This window comes from Pecten maximus, chromosome 12 (assembly GCF_902652985.1).
Source record: "Pecten maximus chromosome 12, xPecMax1.1, whole genome shotgun sequence".
NCBI lineage: Eukaryota > Metazoa > Mollusca > Bivalvia > Pectinida > Pectinidae > Pecten > Pecten maximus.
In genome coordinates this window covers 4,740,206-4,764,402 of record NC_047026.1, presented here as the reverse complement: position 1 = coordinate 4,764,402, position 24,197 = coordinate 4,740,206, and the positions used below count along the sequence as shown (strand labels likewise).

The window sequence follows — 24,197 nt, the reverse complement described above, 5'->3', positions numbered from 1 at the left end:
AATGCCCTACTCACATTATATTGTTATATAGTGAGGGCATATGATTCTTTAATTTGGAGTTTAAAGTGATGTTCGGGTCAAGCTGAATGTGGGTAAAAAGGTAGAGGACGATTATCAACGGTTTCCAGCTACGGACAAGAGTTTGAAAATGTAGAATTATGAATGTGACGCGGATATTGAACCGTCTGTGAAATTGCTATGATCCGCTCAGAGACAGAAAATGACTGTTGTATTTATATGAATAAACCAGTAGTTACTGCTCTTACCTTCAATGGCGGCCATGAATGTGAAAAGCTTATTTTGCATATACAAAAATGTAGAGGAAATGTTCATCCGGATAAATTGAAATGTACTGCTTATTTTGTTAATAAAAAAATGCATATTTAAAGGCTTCAGATTAAAAACAAATCCAACATAATTATTAATGACAAGTAATGAAGTATCTATTGTCAAATCACAACAACAAAATTTATTAAAATATTTCAAGAATGAAATATCACACCTGACCTCGAACATTGACACTGACCTTGACTTGCATATTCCAACAAAGCGTACTCATACAAAATCTATCAGAAGACACACACAATCTATGCTATAGCGCGGCGTTCGTAATCAAGTCTAAAATTCACAGGGGTCAAGTTGTTACATTTAAACATATTCTTCTTCTTAGTCAAGAGGTATAGATACAGACATATCACTGGTACATGAAGTATTCCCGAATAAATTTCAATAAGAACAAGTGCTAAAGGCCCCGAGTCTGTATTTCTGTATTGAAGGTTCTCTAGATGACAGGCAAAAAGTGTTTGAAAATAATTGTAAATGACCAATATTTACACGAAAAATACCTAAAAATGAAAGGCACTAACAAAAATGATTGAACACCAGTTGTGCAAAGCATGCCTTGTTTGTATTTACGTTGGCAATTCATATTATATGAAAAAATATTATAAGGACCTGAATTCTACAATTTACTTCACATGCATCTTATAAATGATTGACAGCTTCTTAACTTCTTAACGTCTTCATTCTCTACCCCCTCCCCAAGTCTGGGAGTCCCGTGGTCTCATCACGAGATTATATACTTAGGGACAACAGATGACAATTATTTTACCCCTGAGTGAACCCAGAGATCAAAGGGCCAATTGGAAATCAAATAAAATATCTGTCATTTTTATGATTAATGTACATGTTAGACATTGGCCGCTCAGTCATATCGCTTTTAGAAGTTTTTGCAAAAGACAGTTATTGTAATGTGAACTAATTAGCACCATTGTCGACCACCACTAATTCTACCTTGTTCAAATTGCCCTCAAAAGGAAGCCAGATGCCTTCATAACATAGATGTAAAAAGTGTCCATTTTCTGTTTTTCTTTTTCGCACTTAAATCCACAAAGATGCACAAAATGACAACCAACGTATTAGCTTATTTCCAAATAAGTCATTGTTTCCTTCAGAAAAGTTCTACAACTGGTACATGATTATCAAAAAATAAAAAATAAACTGAATGAGAGAAAACACGAACGGAACATTTGTCAATGCCGCTATGATAATTCAAATTATAGGAAAGAACCAATTTGTATTTCATAATATTGGGTAAACCTTGGCCTGACCTGACAAAATAAAAATCATTCTAAAACACGATGCGTTAGACGTCTCTTTTTTATAGTATTTTAATGTTACTGACAAAGCGGTTCTTATATATGGTGTTTTTAAGTGACACAGAACTTATAAATTGTGACACGCACAGGGTAGTAGACAAAATGATGGTAACCTTCCAGTAAAGCACATCTAACTTGATGATGAAAACAAAGTCTGGAATAATTCCAATCCTAGCCCAAAATCTTCATCGTGTATAGCTAAAAATACAGTACAGTACATTAACACTTCCACAGCAAGCACTGCAATCTTGTTACAATGCAAATTATATAATATACTTTAAAATTCTTTCCTGACAAAGGATGCATTTTTTACCAAATAAATCACATTATCTTACTCTGCGGTATGATTAAAAATCCACTCTGAACACCTGAATCTTTTAACTCGTTCAGATACTGAAACACGTCATTAAATCCGAAATGTCCGGATATATTGATAAAAAAATATAGAAAGCTGGTATTACTAAACTAATTTCTGAGAGAGAACATGTTTTCATACTCACAGCGTTCTATAAAATACCACATAGGGTACCGCTTGATTACCTTCTGATAAATCCCCCATTACTTTCGGAAACTGGTGGGAATTAAAAATAGGATTCCATTCTCAATATGTTTTGTCAGTACTGTAAAGAAATAAAGTACATGGGTTAAACCATTTATTAACCCATTCATTTAAATGGGACTGATGTGCTAGAGTCCAGCCCTTATGCAACTGATCATTAGTTTACTGACATAAAATCTGTAATGAGCTTATTAAGAGCCGCTGCCGGGGAAAGAGGTTTTACTAAGGTAGAGTTTGAAAATATCACTTAGAAAAATAATTTGTCAAAAAAACATTGCAGTCGTTCGTGTTATCAGTAACTACAGCCAATCGATAATTTTCCTCGAGGAAGCATAATCCGTGATGCTTGAGAAGTGTAAAGGGATATCTAATGATTAGATCTTGAGTTCAAGATGGATTCCTGCGTTTTTGCTTCTTGCACTCAAGTTCTGTTTCGTGTAAAATTATATGTGTATACTTTTGTATTTTCGTAGATTGTTTAAGTTATGAGCGTTACGTTAATGTTTTATCTGTTAAGTAATCCGATGTTATAAAAAGTAATAAATATTTTTTTTAATCTTCGATTGATTGATGTCCTGCATTAAGACGTCATCATGGCATTTGAGGTCAGGGAAAATACCATATTTGGAAGTAAACAGACAACCACGTGACATATATTAATAGCCCTAAACGTACATTGCATTTCAATTGAGATATCGGTCATTAAACTGACATCCTTTTATTAAAGGTAAGTCTATGTACAAAGCTTACTTTTCACTGTCAATTTTAAAATTTAATTAACAATTTACATAAATATATAAGTGTCATTTTAAATCATTGCAAAATAATTGCCAGGTTTGTATCTGTCGTTTTCCGATATGACGGTAAATCTAAATAAAATAAAGATGTTCATTCTCGCTACGTTACATGGACATCTAATGACATCGCGTAAGAAGTCACGTTATGATGACCTTTGTTACGTCAGGATGACCTTTGTTACGTCAGGATGACCTTTGTTACATCAATATTTCAGTTTCAGGTCGAATTGTCAATTTTTCGATGTCGTCGATCTCAACCATTCGTCACATCATGCATCTGAATCTAACCATTTCGGCACAGCATGTATAGTTGTATGCTTCGTTGGACAATGAAATAACTTGAAACAGATTGACAAATTATACAAGCCATGCACTCTAGTTATGCTATTTCGGACATATGAAATTCACTTCCATGATTCTGTAAGTAGTAAATTGATTGGTTAACCTAACGTGACTCCGTATGAGATGTCGTTAGATGTTTATGTAATGCAGTGGGAAAAACTAACTAGGTATTATTTAGGGTTGTATGACGGCATATAACAAATGGTAAAACTTAAGAGTTAGCGAGCCCATATGCATGTCTTGTACATGCCAGGTGTTACAACCCGCTAGTCCGAACTTCCTCTGGCCCTGACATTGGTGTGGTGTCAGGGCCAGAGGAAACTCGGGCTAATATGCCACATTATACAGTTGATAACATATTTTTCAATTGTATTTTGATAGTTCCAAAAAAATTGGACAGTTTAATAGAAAGCTTCACAAGGAAATGCTATTCTACTGGATTTTGTCATGTTTATGATGCCATTCGGAGGAAGATCTATAAAAATCTGTGTTATTCGGAAACAACGTTACACTGTATTTGTTCAACACGGTGGATCGGGAAAATACTGGTTGGGGAATCAGTTTGTCACATAATTACCTGTATACTTCCAAATATAGCGTTTCTCGACCGTACAAGATAAGTGAGTGTATATAAGGTGGGTACATTTTAAATCCGAGAAGACGTTTTGTTAAATTTTATTACTACTTTTACTACGAATTACTTAACAAATTTTGTATTAACCAAAAGCTCACAACTAGGACAACGACAACAACAACAGCAGCAACAACAACAACAAAAACAAAAACAAAAACGCTCAATCCACTCTTAATAAAGACCGCGTTTATTTGAAGGATACCTTGCTGCCACGTGAAACTTTAATTTAAAACAAAAACACACACACACAATTTACTCGACTTTCTTATTGGACGTTCAAAGCCTTTTATATCTTTATATAATCTTTGTTTTGGTAAGTACACGAACTTTTTATAATAAAATATCACTGCAGTATAATTGCATGTTTTTAACTGAATGCTTGAAATGTATATATCAAAGTTTATCTGTTTAAGCGTTGCCAACCTTATAAACAATGAAACTAAATGCCAATTCCAATTGTTTATATTCTCTTCTAATATTTAAATTTCACAGGAATATATGAGAGCAGTCATATGCATCTGTGCTTTATTATCATCACAAATTGTGACTGATATTTGTAGTCGTATAAGCAAAGGTGTAAAATTGGACTGAGACCATAATTAAGTACTTCCGGGTTCAGGTCCCACAGAAATGAAGTCCCTCAAAATGCATGTATTTCAGCAAAATATATCAAATTCCTCTTTGAACTTGATTTTCGTTGATGAATTGAATGTTGATTTATTGTAGAGATTTCAAGCTAGGTTTTTAGATGTAAAATAATAATATTGATCATGTATGTTGTGCTCCAGGATCCTGTGTAAAGAGTCCTGATTTGACCCTTACCCCTAACCCGGATGTATATAATCCAAAGTGGTGACGCATGTTGACAGCTACATTTAGCTCCAGAAAATGGCGAACATTTTGTGTTGACACTTTTATATTTTGCTTCCCAGATGTGGGTCTTAGAAAGGTGAGATGGAAAGTTGTTTATGAGATTTGGGGAATTTATTATGAATTTTAATGTTACAATGAAACATAGCGAAGCTAATTGTCATTGTGGTCTTAGTCGAAATGCTGGCAAAGGGGAGGTAAGTCGTGTTTTCAATATCACCTACAACTCAACTACGACGACACGTACATGGATCTGTTTAGAGAAGAAGAAATCTCTCCAATAAAACACAAAAATGAATCAATACGACTAACATATTCAAATATATATAACTCTTTTACGAAACACATTTTGTATGGTTTTCATACATTTAAACATTTCTTTGTCAATCTGTTTATATGAACAGTTTAGGTCCGCTGAAAGGCGGAATAACTCGTGAAAGTGTCCATATGTCACAGTCAAATTGATTATATATATAGAAATCAATATTGATTAGTCATAAAGATAGGTAAAACAACATACCGTTGATTAAAGAAACATATATTCGAGTAAAGTATGTTTGATGGTTTTTCTTGATAACGGGTTTGGTGGTGTTTAAGTAGTTTAAAATTAGAATAAATTTAGAGTCCGATCCCAAAATATGGGATATCTTCGAAGGATGCCTTGAAGATCATTGCGATATTAGGGTGAGCGTTGCAGGCACTTTGGGACTCTTGTTTAGGAATTAGTCTGGATATAATTATATAAAGATCCACTTTCAATGTTTTTTAACGTTTCTTAATATTTAATTATGTGTAATTAAAATGCAATAAGGCACGTGACATGCCTCTTTACGTTCTTTAGAAAGCCGTCAATTGCGTTATCCCGATAAACTCATAACTAGTGACTGTTATCTGATTGGTCGAGAAATTTTCGACTCATGTTCATTTCTACGACAGACATAATTTCTTTTTCGTTTTTTTTAAAATAAATAAACTGATAATTTAAATGATAACAAGTCCTTTTTAATTTTACCTAGACGGCCGGGGTTCGATTCATACTCAGGTCCCCTCCCACAGTAAGACACTCACGAACTTCCACCCAGGCCGACAAGCATGTTTAATATAATTTGTTGGTAATACTTGTTTCACAAGGTTTTGGAGGTGGAGGGAAAGCTGGAATACCCGGAGAAAAGCTACCAACCTACGGTCAGTACCCTAACGTTGGTTTTGAACTCGCGACCAAGAGGGTGAAGGTTAGTGATAAGGTATCCGGGCACTTTAACTACTCGGCCAGCGTGGCCCCTTTGACTGCACAGTGTTTGTATTATACTCGTGTAAAAATCGTGTCTGAGTTTTGTATCCCATGTTGTGATGTAAGTGTAAAGGTGTATTCTATGGTGTTGCTCGTGGGTGTGTAGTTACGTAACTTTTCTATGGCGTGATTTGTATTGGTCATTATGTAAAATAGTAGTTTTCATTGGTTAGTTCTGTCTGGTCACTTTGGATTGTGTTCATCTTTTATAAGTCATTGTTAAGCCATTGTCTTTGTTGACTAAAGGAGGGCGGACGTTTCTTTTTTTTCTTCATTTTTTTTTACACGACAGGATTTTTTTCTTCATTTAGCTCTTATTTTATTTGTCTCATTTAAGTCAACATAATTAAGCTTTATTGTTATGATAATCAATTATGCATGTATCTTTATATTTGAATTGATCACTATTTTAAAAGAGTGCCTCTGAACATATTTTCAAGGTAATGTAATTTGATACATTGCACATTGCACAAAACATTTACATTTTCAGTACAGAATTTGCAGTTTGTCATTATTGGTATACGTAATAATGATGTGAAATAGAAAAGCTCTGTGCAATACACAGGCTATGCTATACTGATATATTGTTTAATCATGTATTACAATTTTTTTTTTTAATATTGAGCGAGGAAATTAAATCTATATACACAATAGAACGAAAAGTAAAATATATGTAGGAGTTACCTCCCTTATCTCATGCTCTATAGGATTGCGTGGTATACGTCTGTTTGTAAAATCAAAGGGTCATTATCCGTCATAACATCAAGTGTTCTTTTTATAAATGTATAATTTTTGTCTGAAACAGTTTTTAACAAAACCTATTGGACCAAAAATTACTTAAGAAATCACAAAAATAGATTATCATCGCATAAACTGAATAAAGAAATGGGGAGGTATAGGAACATTGAAAGAAATAATCGAGATATGGGAACATTGGAAGAAATAATCGAATTTGTCCATATTGTGAGTTGTGACACGGTGATGTTGAAGACGAATATCATTTATCATTTAATTTACCCATTATATAGATATTAGAAACGTTTTATTAAAACCTATTACCATAACAACCTAGTATGGCCAAATTCATACAACTTTTGGAACTAGATAATAAAGACATATCAAAAGTGAGGAAAAGGCATTAGTATCGGTATAGAATATTCAATACTGTTTAATATAAGTTATAGAAACACTATCTACACTAGCAAAGCGGTCGTGTATGTGAGGTCTGTGTGTGTGTTGCCTGTGTGTGTATGTGTGGTCTGTATGTGTATTCTGTGTGTGTATGTGAGGTCTGTGTGTGTATATGTGTGGTCTGTATGTGTATTATGTGTGTGTATGTGATGTCTGTGTGTGTATGTGAGGACTGTATGATCTGTGTGTGTATGTGATGTCTGTGTGTGTATGTGATGTCTGTGTGTGTATGTGATGTCTGTGTGTGTATGTAAGGTCTCTGTGTGTATATGTGAGGTATGTGTGTGTATATGTGAGGTATGTGTGTGTATGTGAGGTCTGTGTGTGTATGTAAGGTCTGTGTGTGTATGTGAGGTCTGTGTGTGTATGTGAGGTCTGTGTGTGTATATGTGAGGTCTGTGTGTATATGTGAGGTCTGTGTGTGTATGTGAGGTCTGTATGGTCTGTGTGTGTATATGTGAGGTATGTGTGTGTGTATGTGAGGTCTGTGTGGTATGTGAGGTCTGTATGGTCTGTGTGTGTATGTGAGGTCTGTGTGTGTATATGTGAGGTATGTGTGTGTGTATATGTGAGGTATGTGTGTTGTGTGTGTGTATGTGAGGTCTGTTTGTGTATGCTAGGTCTGTGTGGTATGTGTGTGTATGCGAGATCTCTGTGTGGATGTGATGTCTGTGTGTGTATGTGAGGTCTGTGTGTATGTGTTGCCTGGGTTTTTTTGTCTGTATGTGTTATGTGCAACTGCGATATTGTTCGTGACGGATTTGGTTTTGTTTTATTTGTTTAACTCCTATGAACAGCTAAGGTCATTAAGGGCTCAAGCAACTCCTTTCATTAAATGTAATATGCATTTTAAGATTCAAGATGGGTAGAATGAAAACAAGTTGGATTAGATGATAGGTTGATTAATGTCATTAGATCTATAAATCCTAAAGAATAAGCATCTTAGATACCATACTGACAACAAACCACATAAGCATTTCTTGATCCTGATATCCACACTTAAAGATCTAAAGAATTTAATTAAAATCTAGATGGTCATTTTCACTACGTTACATGAACATCTAACAACATCCAATACGGGGCCACGTTCTGATGACCTTTCAATCTGTCAATTTTTTTCAAGTCATTTCGTCCCAAAAATTAAGTTTCATGTATATATACATGCTGTCCCGAAATGGTTCGTTTCATATTCATGCTGTGACGAAATTTCTTGCTTCGATGACATCAAAAAATTTGCAATTCGCCCTGAAAGTGAAATGCACACATATCAAAGGTCATCAGAACATGAACCCTTATGGGATGTTGTTAGATGGATATTTAACGTAGTGCGAATGACCATCTAGATTTTAATTAGATTGCGATCTAAATGACAGGTTTGTGGTTGTGCCTACTAAAAGGCGACTTATTACTTGGTCTGTTACCACTCAATTACATACTGTTTTTAAAGGAGCTGGAATTATATCATAAATAGGGAACTTCTCCCTACATGTTCCTATAACAGCGTGTAAGACGAATACCGATATCATTTTTCAGTATTACAACATTTCAGAATGCTGGTTAATGAGAGCGGGTCTGTTTATAATGGATTCCTAGAGCGCTATAAGAATCCTTATTAATACGGTTTTATTAGTAATTGTAAAAGTTGCTCAACTGAGCCTTTATTCAATCTCCTTTCTACCATCCGCGGTGCTAAAAAATGCAGGGCCGAGGTCAGGTTGGAATTTATTAACACAAGAAATGAAAGTAACGGAAAGGGGATTTTAAATAATTTCAAATAGCTTTTAAACTCGTCTCTGAAAATGGCAGCGTCTATCAACATTTTTCTTCCCAACACTGTACACTACCATATCCCATTTCAAGCTTAAAGGCTACATCCTTTCTCTTGTGATGAGAACATTCTTTTTCGAGAAATGCGAACGGCGTTATCAACGCATGGTTGTGAACTATACTGGAGTGTATGTAAGACAAGTGTCAATATCTTCCAAAAGATGTTTTGGTTTACCAATGGGAAAGAACATTTTCCGCTCTTTTGGACCATTTATTCGTAAGAGGCGGATTATATTGGCAGAACAGGAAACAGAGATCTCGCAAATTCCGTCTATCAATTTAACCTATAGATGTATCGCAAGTTGAATATTATATAAGCATTGACCATGTCTTTTGGATATATCCTGTAGAGCTTGAATATCAAGGACGTTAGTCTCTTCAACATCAGCAGCTTTACTCGATCTTTACATCCCGAATATTTTTGTGACTGCTTATTGCTTATAACAGTTTTATCTAGTTAGACAGTGAAGAAATGCGAGCATATTGTATATCTAATTAGACCGTGAAGAAATGCGAGCATAGTGTATATCTAGTAACACTGTGAAGAAATACGAGCATATTGTATATCTAGTTAGACTGTGCAGAAATACGAGCATATTGTATATCTAGTTAGACTGTGCAGAAATGCGAGCATATTGTATATCTAGTAACAATGTAAAGAAATACGAGCATATTGTATATCTAGTAACACTGTGAAGAAATACGAGCATATTGTATATCTAGTAACACTGAAGAAATGCGAGCATATTGTATATCTAGTAACACTGTGAAGAAATGCGAGCATATTGTATATCTAGTTACATTGTGAAGAAATGCGAGCATATTGTATATCTAGTAACACTGTGAAGAAATGCGAGCATATTGTATATCTAGTTAGACTGAAGAAATGCGAGCATATTGTATATCTAGTAACACTGAAGAAATGCGAGCATATTGTATATCTAGTTACATTGTGAAGAAATACATTGTAATTGACTGAAGAAATGCGAGCAATTTTCTATTAGCCCTGAGAATCGAGCATATTGTATATCTAGTAACACTGGAGAAACGAGCTTTGTTATTAAGATGAAATGCGAGCATATTGTATATCTAGTTAGACTGAAGAAATACGAGCATATTGTATATCTAGTAACACTGAAGAAATACGAGTATATTGTATATCTAGTAACACTGTGAAGAAATGCGAGCATATTGTATATCTAGTAACACTGTGAAGAAATGCGAGCATATTGTATATCTAGTTACATTGTGAAGAAATGCGAGCAATGTTATCTAGTTAAGAAAGAAATACGAGCATATTGTATATCTAGTTTAGACTGTGAAGAAATACGAGCATATTGTATATCTAGTTAGACTGTGAAGAAATGCGAGCATATTGTATATCTAGTTAGACTGTGAAGAAATACGAGCATATTGTATATCTAGTTAGACTGTGAAGAAATGCGAGCATATTGTATATCTAGTCACACTGTGAAGAAATGCGAGCATATTGTATATCTAGTTAACTTGTTAAGAAATGCGAGCTATTGTATATCTAGTAACACTGTGAAGAAATGCCGCGCATATTGTATATCTAGTTAGACTGAAGAAATACGAGCATATTGTATATCTAGTTAGACTGTGAAGAAATGCGAGCATATTGTATATCTAGTTAGACTGTGAAGAAATGCGAGCATATTGTATATCTAGTTAGACTGTGAAGAAATACGAGCATATTGTATATCTAGTAACACTGAAGAAATGCGAGCATATTGTATATCTAGTTAGACTGTGAAGAAATGCGAGCATATTGTATATCTAGTTACATTGTGAAGAAATACGAGCATATTGTATATCTAGTTAGACTGTGAAGAAATACGAGCATATTGTATATCTAGTTACACTGAAGAAATGCGAGCATATTGTATATCTAGTTAGACTGAAGAAATGCGAGCATATTGTATATCTAGTTAAACTATCTAGTTACACCGAGAAGAAATGCGAGCATGTTGTATATCTAGTTACACTGAAGAAATGCGAGCATATTGTGTCGTTTGAGAAATATAGCAACATCCGATAATTTATTGGGATGTTCGAGGTTGTAATCTAAGCACATGTCTCTACAAGTCTACGTCGGTCAACATACTAGTTTCGTGCTGTCAAAATACATTTATATAAATAATATGTATACAACTGTTACACATATTCACTGTATTTTCTGATTGTATACAAAACAACTTCAGTCATTGTCAACACCCAGTATCGATATAAATTTCACACTTGTGACGTCACAGCTAGGAATCTATATATAGCAACGCAGAGCTCACGTGCTGATTGCCTATAGACAAATGTAATACACGTGTATCTTAGGACAACGAAGGCTGTTAACGATTTGGTTTGGTTTGGTTTGGTTTGGTTTATTTTGTTTAACGTCCTATAAAGAGCTAAAGTCATTTACGGACGGCCTCCCGTGCGTGCGACATGCAGGCGTGTGGTGAGTGCGTATGTGTGTTACAGACTTACTTCTAATACTTAATCCAACGAATTAAAAGTTAAAATATATACACATGTTTATGGAATTTCGTTCTCGTTTTCATGTCAGTAGTCTCCGTTGTTTTGCTATATGTACATATTAAATACAAGAAAAAAGAAATGCGTCAAAATTAAAAACCAAATTGTATTTAATAATAAATAAAATATAACCACTGTAAATGATTTATAAATAAAAGTCATTTATCATAATACTGTATATGATATCGATATGACTATGTGTCAATCACATGAAATTATACGATAGCGATACGCCACTCTCAGACCACACAATCGCGCTAGTACGCTAATAAGGCTTTGGTGATGCGTCACAGTGGCTGAATACTTGAGGTTACGCTATGTTGATACGTCAGTTTGCCGGAACACACAGAGTAAGCCAGCGTTAATATGGCACTTTGTCTAAACACATGGAGTAAAGCGATGTTCACACTCCTAGAAAACATTCAGTAAAGCGACGGCGATACGTAAAAACGACAGAATACAAAATAAAGCCGTGATAACGCGTCACTTTGGTTGGACACACTAAGTAAATCAATGATGATTCGTCACAGTGGTTAAACACACGAAGTCGATGATGATGATGATGCGTTACAGACGGATTCAATGATGATGTGTCACAGTGGTTGAAAATACGAAAACAATGAGGATGCGTCACAGTGGTTGAACACACGAATTCAATGTTAACGCGCCACAGTTGTTGAACACACGGATTCAATGATGATGTGTCACAGTGGTTGAACACACGAAGACAATGTGTCACAGTGGTTGAACACACGAATTCAATGTTAACGCGCCACAGTTGTTGAACACACGAAGTCAATGATGATGCGTCATAGTTGTTGAACACACGAAGTCAATGATGATACGTCACAGTGGTTGAACACACGAATCCAATGTTAACGCGCCACAGTTGTTGAACACACGAGGTCAATGATGATGTGTCACAGTGGTTGAACACACGAAGACAATAATGATGAGTCACAGTGGTTGAAAACACGAAGACAATGAAGATGTGTCACAGTTGTTGAACACACGAAGTCAATGATGATGCGTCACAGTGGTTGAACACACTAAGTCAATGATAATGCTTCACTCCGGTTGAATGCATGCAATTTGATGTTGGTGATGCGTCACAGTGGCTGAATACTACAGGTTACGCTATGTTGATACGTCAGTTTGCCGGAACACACAGAGTAAGCCGGCTTTGATATGGCACTTTGTCTAAACACATCGAGTAAAGCGATGTTCACACTCCTAGAAAACATTCAGTAAAGCGACGGCGATACGTAAAAACGGCAGAATACAAAATAAAGCCGTGATAACGCGTCACTTTGGTTGGACACACGAAGTAAATCAATGATGATGCGTCACAGTGGTTGAACACACGAAGTCGATGTTAACGCGCCATAGTTGTTGAACACACGAAGTCAATGATAATGCTTCACTCCGGTTGAATGCATGCAATTGGACGTTGGTGATGGGTCACTTTTACAGGCGACGAATGTGATTTACTGTGGCGATTGAGAGAAATTCAAGGCGTCCTATATCCTTCATAAAGTCACTCATTCACTAATAGGGATGTATTTTCAGACGGGTCAAGTTTTTGGTCCTCGTGAATCTATAACGAAAAAAACCCCAACAAAATAGATGTGTATTAAATGCATTACAATAGGTTTTGAAAAGCTTAATATGAAAAACATAACATTTATGTGATAACAATACCATGTTGAAGGTGTTTAGCCGCCATTTTTAACACCAAATTATTTTGATGATCAATTATAGGCAGCATAATTAATGCTAACAACTGTGTATTAGATCAATAATTAGGATGGTATAGGATAGCACTGATAAATCCCCTTATAGTTAGAATATACAATACAAAATCCCTTTTTGAATTGTGGTAAACAATGGCTACATTTTAATTTATTTTAAACCACATATCTCATTAACTGAATGAAACTTGTGATTGATTATGTTCATGTAGATAATAAAGACGTTCTAATTTAATTGATAATCAGGTAAGTTAACGATGAAGTTAATCTTTTTCACAAAAACCGACAAATGGTCGGTCAATCTGCTTGCACATCAGCTCATGTCTTCGGGAAATGTCGTCCTTTCAAAACTTATCTTTTACAATAAGTCTTCAACTATACATACTTTACTGAATGTAGATTTAACAACCAGCCACAGGAGAGTAAACTGCTGTCAGTATTTGTGATATTTCTCTATATTATCACCGCAAGAAATTGATTAGTGTGTGTTTGTGTAATCATACATTGTATGTCTCACAATTTACAGGGCATCCAGTAGAACCTTGAAAATGTTTTTGGCTTCCAAAATCAGATTTGACTCCCGAGTTTAAAGGAGCATGTCTATTTGACATAATGATTTGACCTTTCATATGTCTATAAAAAGGTGTATTGATTTCTGAAAAAATGCCAAAGTCAAGGGTCAACTGGATGCCCTGATTTACTGATTCAATCCAGTATTATGAAAAATGTTTTTGTAAATGTATTGACCGCCTTTCGCTAAATTATGATTGTGATAATTACAGATTTGTTTTGTATTGTTTACAACGACAAGAATCTTGGGGAGCTGATACCTTACTTGGTTAAGAATCAATTATTTGCGCTAGATTAATATGTTAACTGTATATCATTACCTTGGCCTTTGCTTTCCGTCGTTGTCTGTGAATGGCGACAGAGCTGATAAAAGTTACTAGTGTCCCGACTGCTATACATATGTACGGTATGTCGGAGGCGATGCCTACAGGTAGAAGATATGACGATTTGATGAATTTCGCCCAGTCTTCCGTTACAACAGTACTCTGTAAGCAAATGCCAATAAAACACATAATTAATAACAAAAACGATAACTAGACACAAAATGCAGGTTGTTGCTGACTAGATGTTTATCTATATATTAAAAACACAGACCTTAAACAATATACGAAACTAATTTGTCACTTCTAAAATTAGAGAAACATAGTATTCTTCGTATTATTTCGCTTTGTCAGTCGACAAACAATGCATTTTACAGAAATGCATCAGGCCTCATATGATCTTTAAAACCAATTAATTATAATGAAAACCTTGCCTGACATTGTGTGTTTAAACAGATAAAATTTTTATTTAAAAGGATTTCAAAAACTCAGTTTAAATTGAGTGTTAGTGAAGCCGACCTCTTCTTACATCATTTGTACCAACTATTATCTATTTGATTTCATATCGATTGATTAGGAAATACGCATCTGGAAATGAAATGCGTTTCTTAGAATACATCGTGGAATTGCCCGTGCAGGATCGGGGAAATAATACGCCTACTCTTCTGTATCACTGCAATCGTAACAGGTGAGTCATTGAGCTCCCTACCCCTAAAGGTGTGGTTTCTTTTTTGTCTTCTGTTCAGGGGACACTGAAGAACCCAAGATTAAGACCTCTGAATAATAATGGATTTTCCACTGAGGGAACATTGAGGAGAGCAGGATAGACCAACTGTCCCAATAACAACACTATGGATCTTAAATATTTCTATTATGTGTTCCTTCCTGCTCTGTATAACTTTTCATCCATATGCTCCTTGACACTCGTTCTCATATGACTCTTGGCGTTGCGATGACGTTAAATCCCGCAAAAACCAAACCAATCACCTCGAATTTTATAAACTGATCATTTACATTCCCTTAATTCAAAACTGCACAATTCCTCAAGTATTTTACTGATAAAATAAGTGAATGATGACAATGATATTAATAGGTACATGTATAATAAAGAAATTCGCATGCATTTGCATAGGCTCGTTAGCCTCTACACGAATCATTATTTATTAATTTTGCCTAGGCAATGTATAAATCAATCTTTACAAATATTATTGCGATTATTATACATTACCTCATTAAACCAAAATATCGGAAAATAAACGTCCTTTATATCCTTGACAATTCTGTAATGAAAGTAATTGCATATGATTAAACTACGACGATTCTTCAAAATGCCAACTATCGCTTATTATCAATCAACATAAGAGTTCCGTATCGTTATTGAAATAAACATATTACCAAGCAGTCAAATATGTGTTTGTACATAGTATATCATATACACATATAACTGGCTTGCTTTTGGCGAGAAAATAAAAATAAACAGGCAACGATGATGGACATATAACGTAAACATTTTCCCGTCAACCATGTGAAATTACCAGTACAATAAGTTTTAATAAACTACTGAAGTTCACAGAGATTGTAGATGTATATACATGTATGATCCGAAATGGCCTCTTTTGTTTTCAATTTTCTTTTGATGCTGTGTATTTTAGTTATAAATGACCAGACATGATATTTCTTATCCATGATAGGAAAGAAAATATAATGAATGAATCAATTATTGAATTGACCATACCTAAAAATATGTAAATCAAATCTATAAAATTTAAATGTGCCAATAGTTCATGACAAATGGTAGAACAAAAATATAGAAGCAGATCTCGTAAAGAAACTGGAAGGGGACTGGATGTGACACATCGTTATACTAAACTGAAATATGATTACACTTCCCAATTATAACTCTTTAATTTGACGGAAAAAATATCGTGATATAACTTAAATATTCTTTCAAAGTTATGCCGCTTTGGGATAAATCTCGATTTATTATAAACTTTAATATCAACCGACTGCAGAAGGCCCACGATTATATGATAATTTGGATATCAATTGAATAAATATCTTAATTTAAGAAAGCAATATTATACCCAAGATAGATACAGTGTATACTCTTGATATATTTACGACAGGTTAGCTATATTACCTCTAAAGAAAAAAAACAAGATCAATATACATGTACTTACGTAAAATCTGGATTATTTCTGACCAGCATATTTATTTGATATTTCCTCTCCGTTTTCAACACGCATCCAATATCCTGCAAGTAAAACAGAGATGTAGATACATTTTGTAATATACATACTTAAAAATATCAGTAACGTATAATGCTGGGGATACTGCAATCTAATTAAAATCTAGATGCTCACTACGTTACATGAACATCTAACAACATCCCAAGAGGGGTCACGTCGGGATGACCTTTTTGATTAGCCAATCAAATGACTACTTCCAGAATCTTGGATGTGAATTTTATATGTCCGAACTAGCATGACTAGTGTACATAGCTTGCAAAATCTGTCAATTTGTTTCAAGTCGTTTCGTCCCAAAAAGTATATAGCTACATATATATACAAGCTTTGCCGAAATGGTTTGCCTCAGATGCAAGCTGAATGACCATCTAGATTTTAATTAGAGTGGGGATACTGATGAAATCGCTACAGTGATAAGTCTGCTCCGTTTGTCTGTCAGATCTTGGTGATACAGGAAATGTGAAGGATGTTTCTGATTAGGGTGTCACTCTGTTACTTTGATTTGTTTCAAGTGTTATTGTAACACCTTGAATATCTAAAATGCTAACCCTTATAATGTCAGTGTATTTTTTACTCAACGATCTGGTTCTAATATCAGTATAACTTTGAACACATCTTCAATGTTAACCATTTTAATGTCAATGTATTTCTTCACACACTGGTGGTCCTAGTTCCAATGTCAGTGTAACCCTGAAATGTTTAGCCCAGATCTATTATTGACACAAATTGGACACAATGGTAAGTGGACACCTTTGCTGTTTTAAACTTTCTACATGTATTAAAACAACACGGCATTTTTATAATAATGTACAGCTATTTAAGAAATTCAACTTGTAGAAGGTTCATGGTCGATCCTTTTTAATTAATCTGCAAATATGTATGACGTTTTATATAAGTTTCCAAATTAGATGCATTTTTCTCCGCTCAGATTACCATTGCAGTTTCCTGGCATTAGATTCTTTTAAAGGTGAAACTTGATTTAAATGTTTGGTAGTTTATACACTTATTTCGTATTCGTTTTTGACATATGCTAGAACAATAGCCTGGACATACATACATGCATTACATCTATATATGATTCATGGAGGGCTGCATCAGGGCGGATTCCTTGCACGCCGTTTATCACACTTTCATCTGCATATAGGAAATGTGGCATGGAAACAGAGAATGGAGACCCTGAAAATCAAGAACACGCTTTAATGAGTTTTAACATGGGATTCATGTAAATGCAAACATATCCTTCGTCATTGACAATGAACCACGTATTGATTAAAAGTGCAACCAATGAAAGTTGACGAGAAGAATGTAACAACATCATGGGCAATAATTAACATAATTTGCTTTATTTCTAGTACCCGTCTTGTAAATATAAATTATCTCCTAAAATGACAACTAAAGTGGTAATACTTGAATCTTAAGATAAGAAAAAATGGTAATTTAAAGAATAAACTTATGTTTCAGCTTCTACTGTGTTATGTGGTAAATAATGATTATTAATGCAAATATTCACTGTTTTTATAAATGTTGTAGTAATAATGAGTTTCCGAAGTCATGTACTTTTGTTATATCGCACTCGTTACTGTTAAACATTTCTTGTGGTATGAATAAAACAAAGAATACCGACCGACGGTAAAATATCACGAGAGGACGTCCTTAAATGACCTAAGCTGTTTATAGGACGGTTATTCAAATAAAACAACACCAAACCAAACGTTAAGACATCAACGAAAATCTGCATAGAATCCAAGAAAGAAGGCAAAAGACCAGGCGCTTCTGAAGAGACACAAATGATAATATGTTTATACTTTATGATAGAGTAAAACGGCAAGTAAAATATTTCACTGGTACTTTACCTTTCCTACATACGCTGATATTGTACAGCCCACTGGGTGGGCAGTTGTTCATTGGAGTACAGAATCCTTCATTGGCAGGGTTCTGATCAGGGTTGTCGAATATATCACGGGGATGGGTGAATCGGTATGTATCTATCCCATGCACCACTGTGTCTCTCTCGTAATCCACCGTCATTGATCTGAAATATCAGCAAAAAATGCTATAAAGGACATTGTAAACTTACAAAAATAAACTGAAGTTTTTCTTCTATTTCCTCGAGCTTCAATCGTACCGAATAATCGTTGTGTATAGATTTTTGCGTGATATTTCTTCATGTACTGCTATGATTACACAGGAAATGATTAAATATTGTCCATGGATGAACACCTATCACAATACTATATTAGTTTAGTGATCAAAAGTTAGAAAACAGGTTATTTCAACTTAATATTCATTATGCTTGTTGGCCCGAATAAAAACGGAATAGGAATAAGCTTGACTTTCGTTTGGGCCGAGAATGCTAATAAATAATTTTTTGGAAATGTTAAATGTTTTTTTTAAGAGATGATATAAGACTTCAGTATTATTTCGTCCTTGTTTTCTTGATTTTGAGCCAGAAATATGATTTTATCATCATGGTGGTATTCTTTGTTGTGCTGAACGAAAGACGCCATTGAATTACAGAGGTGCTATGCAGATTAGCAGTATTCAAGCCTATCATCGATCATATGATACACGACATTATTTGCCTTGTTCACAAACACGTTTCGCTTTGCACAAGAAGCCTCATTAATTGTTCTTACCTGCAAAGCTGCGAAAAAAAGAAAGGTGGATGATCTTTTTTTTTAACGAATGGATGGAAAAGGTTGCCGTCTGAAAGGAAATGAAAAGAAAATCGTGAATAGGAATGTCCTATTAACGTTTATTCTGATATAACTAAATAGATATTGAGTTCATATCTACAACCTTTACGGCAAAACTATAAAGACAAACTAAGGAGACAGTAAAACAAACATGAAACTACAGATACGCCAATTTCTCTTTACAAAGAACGTTATTTCTGATCAACCATTTCTTTACAAGAAATACTTAAGATTTTCACTGGATTGAGCATTTGGTCAAGTTTAGAATATGTCTTAAGTCTACAGTCAAATCTGCTCTAACGGCCACCTTGAATAAGCGTCCACCTCCGTTAGGTGGTCAGTATGTGGTCCGCCCGATGGAAAGTACTATATAATGAACCTTAAATAAACGGTCACCTGTCTAACGTATCGTCCTGAATTAAGCGGCCATTTTGTCCGGAAGTAGACTTCTGCGATGATCAAATGATAAGGTATTTCTTTCAACTTCATTAAAACTTTGATCTTTGTTTTCATTTCAAAATACACTGTAATGATATCTTGTTATCAATATCAACAAGTGCATTATAATATGATGAATTCAATAAATTGTTGAAAAAATATTTAGGCAACAGGCCGTTTCTGGCCAACTTGATTTAAGCAACCAATATTTGTCGGACGCTAAATATAGGTTTGACTGTAGTTAACAAGAGTACATATAACATTATCTACTTCCGCGTCACGACCTACATGCTCATCTTGGTTATCTAATATAAACATCTAAATGCCCTTTGTGATACGTACCAGTTCCGTTGATCATGTTACTCTCTTCTGTACTCCAGTAGTCTAACATACTGAAACACAGAGAACTACATAAGTCCTGGCTGCCAATGGAATGGTTATGGGCACTGTTTAGTAGGACTGGGACGATACACCGATGCATCGGTGAATCGCGGTACACTTCAACATGATACAAGTATCGATCCAAAGAAGCAAATTACGATACGGTATCGATCCGCTATAGTTTTGTGAAAAACAAAAAGCATTGCTTCATATTATCATTTGAAATCTATTAAACAAAGCTTTTAAAGTAAAATAATTGTAAACAAACACCGAAAGATCGAAAATTCTGAAAGTGAAAGTACTTGCGAGTCTCGTTTCCGGGAATGGGGCACTATGTTAGGAAGCGTTTGATTGGTCGTTTCACGATGACTGTTTCATGGTTAGCCAATCAAATAGTAGATTACAAAACCATTGCTAGACTAAATGTGTTTATAAATGGACGACTGGGATGAGTTAGTTACGCCGCAAGGCACAAAATCGTCCGTGTGGAAGACGATCGGTCAGCCTGTTTATAAAAAACAAAGATGGCAGTGGCATCAGGAAGACTGACAAAACAAAAACCATATGCAAGGTATGCAAGGCAGTTCTGAATCTGTGACAATATAGAGCTCCATGTATTACATCATGTATTACATATTAGTTAATATTTTATTCTTCAAGTCCAGATAAGTTGAAATTTTCTTTTATTCTACTAGTCAAGATGCAATGCATTTTTATGTTTCCTCAGTTCACTAGTCAATTCATGCAATACTCAAATGATTGAGCCTATGGCAAGAGGTTGAAAGTACTGTTTAAAATAGTTTTGTTACTTGTCGAACTTTGTGTTTAACAAATAAATAAAATTTGGAAAAAAATCACACATTGAAGTTGTTTATTACTTTGACAATACCATAAATAAAGTATCGTGATACGTATCGGATCGTAGGTGAGGTATCGTGATACGTATCGGATCGTGCAATCACTGTATCGTCCCAGCCCTACTGTTTAGTCTTATAACAAATATCCTCGTCTCTCAGAATTTAGCTAGACTGTATGCAACTATGAACGTTTTTCCATTGCAATATCCAAAAATTTCGGAAAAAAGACCGCGGCTTATCTTTCCTTCTTTGCAAGGAATCTGAGACTTGTTTTCGAAGCAGGCCTATTTTCAAGGCTGTCTAGTTTTTCAAGTATTTTTTAGGCGAGGAAAGCTAATTCATGAGACTGCATACTTTGGAAACCTTTCATTGGTTAAAAAACATCATTGATGAATAAAACTCGCCGTTACTAATAACATTAAATGAAATCGTCAGCACTCTCCTTAAGTACTAAAATAATTTACCCCTTTCATCATCCAAAATTGGAATTGATCTACAAGTCAAACCATAACTCCATTCGTTGCTTATTAACAAATGAGCAAGACCTTTATCTTGCGTAATATTCGACATCTAATACGCTGAACAAACACCGAGCAAATCACATCACGTGATCAACGTGTGATGATTTGCATAAGATATTTATAGACGCAGTTGTGTATTTCGAAATACTAGTGTAGTTATTCGAAAAAAACCTGACGTCGTGACCCCTTATTACCATATCGATCATATCAGGTGATGTAGGTTGGCCGGTTTTCATACATAACGTTAGAATAATACGTAGATATATCATTAATTGGTTTGGTTTGGTTTATTTTGTTTCACGTCCTATTAACAGCTAAGGTCATTTAAGGACGGCCTCTCGTGCGTGCGACATGCATGCGTGTGGTGAGTGCGTATGTGTGTTTTGGGAGGCTGTGGTATATTCGTGTTTAGTCTCCTTGTGATAGACCGGAACTTTTGCCGATTTATAGTGCTACCTCACTGAAGCATACTGCCGAAGACACCCAGCAGGACACCCCACCCGGTCACATTATACTGACAACGGGCGAACCAGTCGTCCCACTCCTAATATGCTTAGCGCTAAGCAGGAGCAGCAACTACCATTTTTAAAGACTCTGGTATGTCTCGGCTAGGGACAGAACCCAAAGCCTTCCTCACAGGGGCGAACGCTCATCTAAAGGCCAAAAGTGAGGCATTGTGAAGGAAGATATTAGGAAGAAGTAAGTTGTTCAGAAAGAAGAGAAAAGATAAGATCCCAATTATTAAGCAAGCAAGAAAATGAAGTATCTCCGGCATACACGATACACCTGAAAAATTATCAGTTAAACATCCCTGGAAGGAAATAGCAATTACAGTGCTAACATGCAAACCGTTGACGGTTCAGGCCGTGTATCACCTGGCACCATCCGACAACTCGGTGACCCATTTGTCGAACATCGTTGTGTAATACAAAAGACAGTGGGCGGGACCACGATACACCTGCGAATCAGCGCTCTCAAATTGACGGGTGCGACTGAATGGTCCGGCCTTCTCGAAATATACCCGGCCAATCAAATTACTCGGAGGCGGAACTTTCATTACCCATCCTTTCACATCTCAATACACCCACACAGTGTTTCTAGATATTGCGACAAATTGCATGAAAAAAAACAACAACAAAAAACATGGAAAAAGCGAAGACAGCTCAACACGGCGATGATTTCATTGAAAACATCGATCCTGGATTACTCGCCTATCGTGATGAACTTTACTTACATTCCGTCACCAGTGAAGCCACGTTGCTTTTCCTTAGGCCGAGAGAAGTGTACGAATTGAATATTCCAGACGTATATAAAAGACTATTAGTGGACAAAATTATCAGTCTACAGACCCCTGAAGGGAAGAAACGAATGAAATGTAAACAAATGGAGAACAGCCCGGAGACTTTCAAGTTGACAAAACCCAAACGGTTGTTCCAGCCTGTGCCGACGACGGACAACCGTCCGATTCCGAGTGAGAAGTCGCCGGGCTTTCTGGACTCAGAACTTTATAGACTAAACGACACCCGGGATTCGTTGAGCATTCTTCTGGTTCATAAGAAAGATGAAGTAAAAGCAATGAAATCGGCACCAGTCCCACCTGCACCTTTAGCTATCCCCGGGGGTGCTGTTTTTAAGATCACGTGTGACAAGTGCCATCACCGTGGTCATAAAGCCTATGGTAACAAGAATAACCAGCCCTGCCCATATGAAAAGTGTGTCAGATACCATTTCTGCGGTATTATGACCAAGCACAAAGACTTCAAACAGGAGATTTGCAAGGTACGTAAGGGGATATATCATTGTTTAATCATAGAAATTGCACATTCCATCATTGAAATAATAATCACAAATAAATCACCGGAGTTACATAGGAAATAAAAAAACACATAAAAATACCACTTAGGTATTTACTATATTATAGGCGGCATATCGTAGTAATTGGTGTATTTTATATGGTTATTATATATTCTCTTATTTGCAGAACATTAAGTCCCATGAAGAGATATATTATCATTGTTTGAATGGCCGTCTTCTAAATTCTCTATTCTCATTATATTATGGGGGGAAATGTCCGAATCTTATGATCTTTACTTTTCGTGGTCTGTAATATCTTTTGTAATATGACTTGAGTGTTTGCTTTATTCTCATTGGCCCACTTCATGTTTTCCTCTCCAGCACCTGTTTGTGAGTAGACCTGTTCGTGCTAAAAATAACTCGACTGGGAAATTCCCTTCATATTGCCGACTGGTTCGTGCTATTTTTAGCACGAACAGGTCTGCAATCTTTGCTTCCCTGTTGTCCAATCGCGCAACGCGTTAGTTTTGACAACAGCCAATCAGAATGCGTGATACAAGCGATCGTTTGGAACCACTTTGTTTACAATATGGCAGACGGTCAACCCACAGAACGCTTTGCTACAATAAACGAAGAACTTAATGATCTATTGAAGAAAAAAGATGCAAAGAACACACGCAAGAATACTGCTGTCGCTGCGCAATTATTTAGGCAATATTTGGGTGCCAAAGGTCAGTCAACGGACTTCGAACATTATAGTAAATTAATAATTAATTGTTATTCATTTGTTTTATTTGGTCATATTACAAAGCAGTTATTGCATTTTGTTGAGGTGTACACGAGACTATACGGACCTGGGCAAGAGTTTGTTCATCTTCGGCCTCGATGAACAAACTCTTGCCCA

General features: G+C 35.5%; 1 protein-coding gene and 1 pseudogene across 1 annotated transcript in view; both read right to left on the bottom strand.

Annotated features, from left to right (window-relative positions):
• Positions 1 to 24,197, bottom strand: part of LOC117339720 — a 344,709-nt pseudogene that overhangs the window by 67,038 nt on the left and 253,474 nt on the right.
• LOC117339631 (lysosome membrane protein 2-like) overlaps positions 11,806 to 24,197 on the bottom strand; it is a 37,452-nt gene continuing 25,060 nt past the window's right edge. The window contains exons 7-14 of the mRNA XM_033901327.1: positions 20,083 to 20,132; positions 19,243 to 19,312; positions 18,460 to 18,638; positions 17,664 to 17,782; positions 16,541 to 16,614; positions 15,589 to 15,640; positions 14,361 to 14,525; positions 11,806 to 13,316 (exon numbers count right to left, since the gene is read on the bottom strand). Of these exons, the coding sequence (XP_033757218.1) occupies positions 13,257 to 13,316; positions 14,361 to 14,525; positions 15,589 to 15,640; positions 16,541 to 16,614; positions 17,664 to 17,782; positions 18,460 to 18,638; positions 19,243 to 19,312; positions 20,083 to 20,132 (769 nt within the window). The 3' untranslated portion in view covers positions 11,806 to 13,256. The remainder of the gene's footprint in view (positions 13,317 to 14,360; positions 14,526 to 15,588; positions 15,641 to 16,540; positions 16,615 to 17,663; positions 17,783 to 18,459; positions 18,639 to 19,242; positions 19,313 to 20,082; positions 20,133 to 24,197) is intronic.